The sequence below is a fragment of the Onychostoma macrolepis genome, chromosome 01 (assembly GCF_012432095.1).
Source record: "Onychostoma macrolepis isolate SWU-2019 chromosome 01, ASM1243209v1, whole genome shotgun sequence".
In the NCBI taxonomy this organism is placed as follows: Eukaryota; Metazoa; Chordata; class Actinopteri; order Cypriniformes; family Cyprinidae; genus Onychostoma; species Onychostoma macrolepis.
In genome coordinates this window covers 1065803-1075802 of record NC_081155.1, presented here as the reverse complement: position 1 = coordinate 1075802, position 10000 = coordinate 1065803, and the positions used below count along the sequence as shown (strand labels likewise).

Below are 10000 nucleotides of genomic sequence, written 5' to 3'. Positions count from 1 at the left end.
AGCTGAAGATGAAATCAACTGTAATAAAAGAAGACATTAAATCTGTCAAGATCTGATTAAACAGCTTCACAAACAGCATCAGATTGACTTTATTTCTGTCAGACTTCTAGAGAAGCTCTTATTGAGAATTAACAGAGGTTTAGATGCTTTATTGTTTTGTTTGAAATCACCATCAAAGAGACGAGCGTTTCCTTTTGTTGGGCTCTTGAATATTACGAATCTTTGTTGGTGTGAATATTACGCTGGTTGCTTTAATTGTGTGTTTGTATAAAACACACTTAGCTTAGCCAGCAAAGCCAAGTGAAAAAGAGTTGTGAGCGAATGAGCCACCGAGATCATTTTAAGCCCAATTTCTGATTATATAGCTTTCATTGCGCGTCGCATGACGTGTAGTTAGAACACGGTATCAAAAAGCTTAACCAAATAGTTTATCGAAACATGATGTGTTTGTGTGTGTGTTTCAACAGGACTGTGCTGCCTTCGAGAAGTGCTGCACTAACGTGTGCGGCCTGCTGAGCTGCGTGGCGTCACGTTTCTCGGACAGCTCCTCGGACGACGGTCAGTCGGGGGCGGGTGTCTCAGCGGGCGGCGAGGCCAGCTGCGCCGGGTTCGAGTGCGGCCAGCAGGGGGCAGTCTGCGAGCTGTGGGAGGGCCAGCCGGTGTGTAAATGTCAGGACCACTGCGAGAGCGAGCCCAACTTCACCTGCGCCTCCGACGGCCTCACCTACTTCAACCGCTGCTACATGGACGCCGAGGCCTGTGTTCAGGGCGTCACGCTCACCGAGGTCACCTGCCGCTATCACCTGCCCAGCCCCAAGGCCAGCCCCCAGCCACAGGACACCACGGCTCAGCCCACGGCCGCCGGCTCCGAGCCCTTCCCGCCGGTGCTCTACTCCAGCCCACAGCAGCAGGTGGTGTACCCCGGGGGCACGGCCAGCTTCCACTGCGACGCCATCGGACACCCGAGGCCCGACATTACCTGGGAGAAGCAGTCCGAGCGAGGAGAGCGCATCCTCATGCGGCCGGACCAGATGTACGGGAACGTGGTCGTGACCAACATCGGTCAGCTGGTGGTGTACAACGCCCAGGTGTGGGATGCAGGGATCTACACCTGTGTGGCGCGGAACTCCGCCGGAGCGCTGCGGGCCGATTACCCGCTGTCCGTCGTGCAGCGCTCCGGCGGCGATCTATTCGACGACCCGGAGGCGGGTTTGCCGCTGGGCCAGCCATTCTCTCCGGCCGACTGCTGGGCCGCCGTGGAGCGGGGCGAGTGTGGCGTGCAGCGCGTGGACTGGTTCTACGACGCAGCTCGGGGCGAGTGCCAGGCGTTTGCACACGGAGGCTGCGAGGACGGGCGCAACCGCTTCGAGACATACGAGGAGTGCCGGGCGTCGTGTCAGCGGCAGGGTCAGGGCCTGTGCTCGCTGCCGGCTGTGCAGGGCCCCTGCAAGCACTGGGAGGCGCGATGGGCCTACAACAGCCTCACCAAGCAGTGCCTGGCCTTCATCTACGGTGGCTGCGACGGCAACGAGAACAACTTCCGCACGCGCCAAGACTGCGATGCCAGCTGCCCGCAGCCCAAGCGGCGTCTGTGCAAACCCTGCCGGCCGAGAGGGAAGCTGCTGGCGAGCCTTTGCCGCAGCGACTTTGCCATCGTGGGTCGGCTCACCGAACTCATCGAGGAGCTGGACTCGGGAATCGCGCGGTTCCAGCTGGAGCGGGTGCTGCGTGACGAGAAGATGGGCCTGCGGCTCTTCGAAACACAGCACCTGGAGGTGCTGCTGGCACCCATGGACTGGAGCTGCCCGTGTCCCAACATCACGCAGCACCTCCAGCTCCCCCTGCTGGTGATGGGCGAGGTGCAGGACGGCATGGCCGTGATCCTGCCCCACAGCTACGTCAGACCCGTTTCTGACCGACGCCTCGGGAAGATACACGAGCTTCTGCGCAAGAGGACTTGTGAGATGCTGCAGAGATTCCAGGACTGACGACCCGGGTTCAGTGCGAGGAAGCGTGTGCACATACAGTCAAACCAACAATTATTCAGACACCAGATATAATTTATATATTTTTTTTACTAGTGGGTGCAGAACTCTGCAGTTCATTTAAGTAAGCGAGGATAGCAAAATAAAGTAAACTGTGACATATTACAACCAAAAATTCTTCATACAGTCTTCATACAGTGGACTACCAGTAAAATTTGGGTTAAAAAAATTATTCAGACACTTTGACCTGACCTTGCTTAAGTGTTTTTTCTTTCATTCTTAATGCAACCTTTTTACACCACAGACTGAACAAAATTGGCACTTTATGGGCCCACTTAGGGCTAGCCTAAGGACCCCCAGCAGGCTGCCAGTGCAGGGCCTCTGAGACTTTGCTCATTGGCAAAACACTGGCCCTTTGGCGCTGGCCCTGCACGGGCAGCCCTCACTATTCCCACACAGGGTCCGCACTGTTAATCTACAACAATACAGCTGTTTCACTTTAAATACTTTTTAGCTACTATAAGTCTTTGGGAAAAACAGTTATTATACATCTGGAATGGATGCAGTCACCACATAACTAATGTCTGTATTGTCAAAAATGTACAGTAGTCAAAGGGATTTACAAAAGTACAAAAACATTAAATTCAGGTTAATTCAGCTAATTTAACACCCTGAAAGGGACTACATATTATCTATACAAATATAAAAATAATACAAATTAGCATGAAAATAAAAAGTACCAAATTATTACTTTATTGACCTCATGGAAACATGTTTTGGTGTGCTAAAGTATTCATTGGTGAAGCTTACTCTTCCCCCGAGGTCTCTCTAGCGCTGCTTTCATCCACCCGCTCTGTCTCTTGAACTCCACAACCACACCTTTATCAATTCAATTCAATTCAATTCAATTCAATATTGCTTTATTGGCATGACTGTAAAAAATACAATATCGCCAAAGCTTGAAATATATGTGGAGAAATATAATACCAATGAAAAGATCAAAATAATAGAATAAAAACCTTATAACAATATAAACTTAAATAAACAGTGTAACAAATAAGAACTTATGTGAACATTTCATACCACAGTGTTTAACACATAAACACACACAGGCTGAGGGTCACTGTGGTAGACAGCAGGGAAACACTTTGAGGTCAGATGTAATACACATATTACACACATTACACACATTCACCTGCTGTCTCTCAGGCTGTGGCACGTCCACACGTATCTCGCAGCCAGTGCTGCTGTCTGTCCCTCTCCTAGTACTATCTTTATTTGTTCTGTTTCACTAATGGCTGTAAAGTTCTTTATTAAGTTGGTGAGTTTGTTGAAGTAGAGGTTTCTTATTGATATGTATTTATGACAGTGAAGGAGGAAGTGCGTCTCTGTCTCGATCTCTCCTGTCTCACAGTGAGCACACACCCTTTGCTCTCTGGGTAACCAGCTCTTTCTGTGTCTGCCGGTCTCGATGGCTAGTCTGTGCTCACTGAGCCTGTACTTGCTCAGGATCTGTCTCTGCTTTGTGTCTCTGACACTCTGGAGATAATCTTCCAATTCATAATTTGATTTTATGGTCCGATATAGTTGTAATTTACTTTGTGTTTTAGTCTCTTGATCCCAATGTTCCAGATATGTATTTTTAGATTGTTTGATAATTTGATTTATGTTGATGTTTGGGTGAGAAGCAGTGCTGGTCTGAGACTGGTTAGTGTTAGTAGAGTTAGTCAGGTTAGTAAGTCTCAGAACCAGCTGACTGAGTGGACTCTTTTCGGGGTTCAGTTCTTGGGTTTGTAGTGCTTTAAAATGTAGCGATTCTGTGGGACTCGATTTAAGATGCATCCAGAATTTGAGGGATCTTTTTTGTATATTTATAATCAATGGGAATCGGCCTAATTCTGCCCTACATGCATTATTGGGTGTTCTCCTGTGTAATTTTAGGATCATTTTGCAGAATTCTGTGTGTAGGACTTCTGTTGGATGTCTGTCCCATCTAGTGTAGCTCTGATCACTGAGTGGACCCCAAACCTCACTTCCATACAGCGCTATGGGCTGAATCACACTATCAAAGATTTTACACCAAATTGGGCGGTATTTCAATATTTTGGAATTTTTCTTGATTGCGTATAGAGCTCTTGAGCTTTATCTTTGAGAGCATTCACTGCCGTACTGAAACTCCCCGATGCAGTGATGATCAGGCCGAGGTAGGTGTACTGCATCAGTGCTGCCTAGACTGAACCGGTATCTGTGTTCCTGACATCTGGGCTTTTTCTGAAAGACCATAATGTTGGTCTTTTTGAGGTTTACAGCCAGGGCCCAGTTCTGGCAGTAGTTCTCCAGCAGGTCTAGGTGCTGCTGTAGTCCCTGTGGTGTAGATGACAGCAGCACCAGATCATCTGCGTACAGCAAAAGCTTGATGGTTTTGTCTTGTAGAGTGAGTCCAGGGGCTGTAGACTGGTCCAACTGCACCGCTAATTCATTAATGTAGATGTTGAACAGTGTTGGACTCAGGCTACAGCCCTGCCGCACTCCTCTTTTCTGGGTGAAGAAATCTGTATGTTTGTTGCCAATTCGTATTGCACATTTGTTGTTTGAATATATTGATTTTACAATGTCATAAACTTTACCCCCTACACCACTTTGTAAAAGCTTATAATATAATCCATCGTGCCAAATAGAATCAAATGCTTTTTTGAAATCAATAAAACATGCAAATATTTTTCCATTTTTGGTCTGTTTTACGTGTTTACTGATTAGGGTGTGTAGGGTGTAAATGTGGTCAGTAGTTCTGTGATTAGGAAGAAAGCCAATCTGACTCGGGCTCAGGACACTGTGTTCGTTAAGGAAGTTTACTATTCTATTGTTTAAAATACTGCTAAATAACTTCCCCAGATTACTGCTCACACAAATGCCTCTGAAATTATTGGGGTCCAATTTGTCTCCACTCTTGTGAATTGGGGTAATAAGTCCTTGGTTCCAGATGTCAGGAAAACAGCCTGAACTAAGTACAAGGTTGAATAATTTGAGCACAGCGGTCTGAAGCTCAGGTGTGAGCTTATCTCTCTCTCAACTTCAGAATCAGGAGGACTTGGCTGAAAGGGGCATTTTCAAACAGACTCTAAAAAAACAAATCAGCCTATATCAGGGATCCTCATATCTGACTCATGAAACACACTTTCCTGCAAAGTTTAGGTCCAACTTGATCAATCTCACCCTCCTGTGATTTTCTAATGATCCTGAAGACATTGATTAGCATGCTCAGGTGTGTTTGATTAGGGTTAGAGTTTAACTCTGCAGGAAAGTGGATCCCTTTGAGGATCCTGGCCTGTATAAAACAACAGGTTCTGAAAAGGTCTCTTTTGGTTTAAGCCAGGGGTCTCAAACTCAAATTGGCTGGGGGCCATTGCTGTGACTGACATCTCATAGAAGGGCCGTTTTAACATTGAAGCACAAGAAGAAAGCACAAAAGTTCTGGAAATTTACTTTAATTGCTAAGATATTAGCTCACATTTCTTTTAAATTACATTACTAACATATTTTTGTCATGCTTAACAAAAATCTAAACAAAAGTGTCTGTGCATTGTTATATAATTTAACATATTTAACAGTTACCTACTTTATTTTAACTTAAGTAACTTTTCAAAACTGTGCTGAACCTTACACTGAACAACTGCGATCTCTGAATACTACAAACTATTCTATTTCTTGCCAGACACTTGGCAGCGCTTCTGCTCACACAACTGAGCCACGTTTGCCCTGATGGAGTTCACAGTTGAAACCCTGAGTACAGCTTCAAGATGAGCATCACTGAGCCTGGACCTGAACTTGCATTTATTGAAGTTCATAGTTGAGAAAAGTTTCTCACACAGGTATGTGCTTCCAAAAAGGCACATTAACCGACTGAACACTTTGGAAAGCTCTGGGAAGCATGGAGGTAATTCTCTCAGAAACTGTGCAGTCTTGTCTGCATTTCCTTGTGCCTCTCTGAATTTAGTTTTTAGCTCACTGTTGCACTGCAAGTCAATAAGTTCCATTTGCAACAAATTTGGGACACTCTCCACATCAACTGAGAAGGGGTCTGCAAACAGCTGGAAAGTGTCACGGTGTGCCTTGAAGTCAGCAAAACGCTGATCAAATTCCTGAAGTAGGTTTTCAACAGCAGAGGCATATTCATCACCATTGAATGCTATGCCCTCCTCCACGAGAGATCTGCATGTTGTGAAATGACTGAGATTTTTTGCAGAAAGCTGAGTTTTCCACAATCTCAATTTTGTGGAGAAGGCTTTCACACTTTCATACACTGCTGTGATGAGCTGACCAGGGCTCTGGAGCTTCAGGTTAAGGATGTTCAGCTCTTGTGTAATGTCCACTAGGAATGCAAGGTCCATGACCCATTTAGGATCATCAAATTCAGGAACATCCATTCTGCCATCTTCCATAAATCTCTTCACCTCTGTTCTTAACTCAAAAAATCTCTTCAAGACATTTCCCCTGCTGAGCCAGCGCACCTCAGTAAAGTAAAGTACATCACCATATGTTGCCTCAATTTCTTCTAAAAAGGCTCGAAACTGGCGGTGCTGTAAACTTCTTGACCTGATGTAATTGATGCATCTTAGGACAACAGACATGATGTGTTCATATTTTAAGCATTTGCTGCACAGTGCCTGCTGGTGTATAATGCAGTGCAGAACAACTGCTGGATCTGCATTTTCCTCTTCCAACTTTCTTTGTACCAGCGCTACCAGTCCATTTTTTACCTGTCATAGATGGGCGCCATCCGTGGTAATGCCTACTAGTCTGCTCCACGGCAAACCAGCACGTTCAATCGCGTCGCACAGCTGCTGAAATATATCTTTGGCTGTCGTACGGCCGTGCATTGGACACAAACTCAGCAATTCTTCCGTCACCTCAAACTGGTCATTAATACCTCTGATGAAAATAGCTAGCTGAGCAGTGTCAGTTTTGTCTGTACTTTCGTCAAGCGCCACAGAGTATGCAGTGAAAACTCTAGCTTTCCCACGTAGCTGATCATAAATGTCACTCGATAACTCGGTAATCCGCTCTGCCACTGTATTGGCCGATAGAGAGAGATTGTTGAACATGTTCTTCTTTTCTGGACATAGAATATCAGCGACCTTCAACATGCAGTCCTTCATAAACTGCCCTTCAGTGAATGGCTTTCCTGCTTTAGCGATCATCTCACTCACCACGTAACTCGCTTCGACGGCAGCATCAGCATCCTTTTTGGCTCTGTGGAAAAGGCTTTGCTGGGACGTTAGCTCTCTCTGCAACTGTGTGGCTCGTTTTTTTCTCTCGTCTTCCTGGTACTTCTCGTATTGGTCTCCGTGTTTAGTCGAATAATGACGCTTGAGATTGTATTCCTTCAGAACCGCAACTTTTTCTTTGCATATCAGACAGGTGGCGTTTCCATTAAACTCCACAAAAAAATACTGCAGTGTCCATCTTTCTTGAAACAGTCTGTGTTCATCATCCACCTTCCTTTTCGGTTTGGAATTAGACATATTTTCGTTCACAGTCAAACAAAAAATAAACTGCTACACCTCAGAAACCAGCTAACGTCTTATCAAGTCTGCCGGTAAGCGCGGGTTTTTTAAGCTATCACTATTTTAATTTTAATTTTTTTTAACTGTGTTTTTGTTTCTAGTACATATTAAATTGCTATAAAACAACTACAAATAATAATAATAATCATTTTAAAATAATAATATTTTTGAGGGCCGTATTGCGTTTAATTTTTGATGTCAGTTGCGGGCCGGAGGGAGGGGGAGGGGGGGCCGTAAATGGCCCGCGGGCCGGCAGTTTGAGACCCCTGGTTTAAGCCATTCCAGTTCAACTGAGTGGCTAAAGAATGGCCAGTCAATGTTAGTATTCTCCTAGTTGCGTTACAGGGCTGCCTACAAAAATCCTGTATGGGCCCAAAGGTACAAAAGTTGCTTTGGGCCCACACCGCGCCATCATGGGAATAATGTGTGGGCCGCTCACAGAGAGCCTGCGAAGCTTTGGGCCTCGTCTGGGCAAGCCTGCAATGGGACTAATTAGGTTTGGTGTGGCCTGGCCCTAGTCCACTGGGTCCACAAAAAGCAGCATGGGCCCCGCAAGGACATGTTTGTAGAGCTGGTAATTGGTTGACCTAAATTGGTACAGCAGATTTACAGTGTGAAAAAGATCTGCCATACACTACACTGGTGACCTTAAACCTGAGACTGCGCTAGTTCTCACATATCATTCCTCATGTTCAGATCTGCCATGCTGACGATGCAGAGGTGCAAACTCTCAAAGAGGGGTTGCTTTTCAGTGAATAATGAATAGTTCAGCGCACACAGTTTAGTCTGTTTCTTACACAAAACAAAATACAGCTTGAAATACAGTGCTTGACTGTTATGATACTTGTATGAGCTTTTGGAGCTTGCTGGTCACATGATGGATTTAAAGTCATATGGTTGAGGGAATGATGACAATACTTTCATTTTTTGTGGTGTACGGTTCCTTAAATATTGTTCCTGCAGTGCAGTATTGCTTTTTATTTATTTTCATATTTTCTATTAGTTTATTCGATTTCTATAATCAATAAATGTTTATATAATTCTCATTGTTCATAAAAACAATGAAAATGTTGTTCTACGCAAAATGTTACAGCAAAAAGAAAAAAAAAGTGTTTGTTTGTTTTCAATAAAAAAAGTTTAACGTACCCTCATCTTTGATGTTTTGGCTCCTTTATGTTACACTGCTTCTGTATTTCCTCACTTTTATAGCAACTTACAGAAAAGCACCTGCTAAACACTTACTGTCCATCATGTACATTCATTATTCAAAGCAGCAGCATCATACCGATCGATGATCAGATTATTAGGGGTACACACATTTTTGAAGTTTCAGAAGGAAGTGTGGAGAAAATAAGGCAAAAGTCACAGCTCTGTTTCTGGGGGTAAACATTATCACTCAGCCTTTTCATTGAAAGCATTTTTACCAAAAATGCCTTGGTTCCCTTTTTCTGATGCAGTGTGTGTGTGTTAAGGTTTGTGTGGATCTGTGTTGCACAGTGTCCAAGTCTGAGACAAGTGGAACTTGCTAAGAAACATCCGTGTGTGTGTGTTTGTGTTAAATACACCCTTCCTGTGATGTACACTGATATTTAGGTCAGATGTGTGTTTCTCAGTGATGAATATTATTGCAAACATCATGATCTAATGTGTGCACACACTGCTGCTGTTAGATCTGTGAGAAACACACGCCCTGCGAGGGTGAGAAACGCCGTGTTAAGGAGGAAATGAGTTTGTCATGAAGAAATGAACAGGAAGATGTTTGTCACACAGACGAGCAGCAGCAGGATGGAGGCGCTCGGCTTGATTCTCTTCATGTGGGGTAAGAGATGCCCTCAAACATTCACACGACTCAGAAACTCATTTTCATTTTCATTGCATTAGTTTGTAGTCATTATAATTAGTTTTTTATAAAACAACTGAAGGCTGATGTATTCATTTAGATCAATGTGCGTGTGTTTTTCTCTGTGTGTGTGTGTGTGTGTGTGTGTGTCTGTGAGCGAGAAGGGAGGGTGAGAGAGAGACTTACTTTCCAAATTTACATTAATATTTACGTTAAGTTGAGGTGATGGAGCTCAGCACTGTGTGTGTGTGTGTGTTGGGAACAGGGTGTGGTGGTTTGGTGGCTATATGTGACAGGAACTCACTCACACACACCCACTCACACACACACTGCTCTTCTCTTGATGTTGCAGCATGTTGATGGTTGTGATTGTTTCGTTAGTTTAATGTCAGGCTGCAGATGAATGATGCTGATGTCTGTCTGTACACATGTCCAGGTAGAAACACAAACACACACACACACACACACACACACACACACACAGTTTGATTGCTGCAGTGCTGCTGGTTGAATCCTGATGGCCACCAGCTTCAGACACTTGCATTGGTTTCAGCGTCTCATGAAACATTGACAAACAGGAAGAGAAACCAGGGAGAATCATTTAGAAAGAC

The 10000-nt window shown here is 44.7% G+C and overlaps 2 protein-coding genes across 4 annotated transcripts in view; both read left to right on the top strand.

The window, feature by feature from the left end:
• The window catches only part of wfikkn1 (WAP, follistatin/kazal, immunoglobulin, kunitz and netrin domain containing 1), a 4016-nt gene extending 2028 nt beyond the window's left edge, over window positions 1-1988 (top strand). Inside the window, exon 2 of the mRNA XM_058768769.1 lies at window positions 468-1988. Within this exon, the coding sequence (XP_058624752.1) occupies window positions 468-1988 (1521 nt within the window). The remainder of the gene's footprint in view (window positions 1-467) is intronic.
• Window positions 1989-9229: 7241 nt separating this feature from the next.
• The window catches only part of LOC131548848 (integrin alpha-M-like), a 19235-nt gene continuing 18464 nt past the window's right edge, over window positions 9230-10000 (top strand). For all 3 annotated transcript variants that reach the window (XM_058790437.1, XM_058790435.1, XM_058790434.1), the window contains exon 1: window positions 9230-9368. In XM_058790437.1, coding sequence (XP_058646420.1) covers window positions 9293-9368 — 76 coding nt within the window. In that variant the 5' untranslated portion in view covers window positions 9230-9292. The remainder of the gene's footprint in view (window positions 9369-10000) is intronic.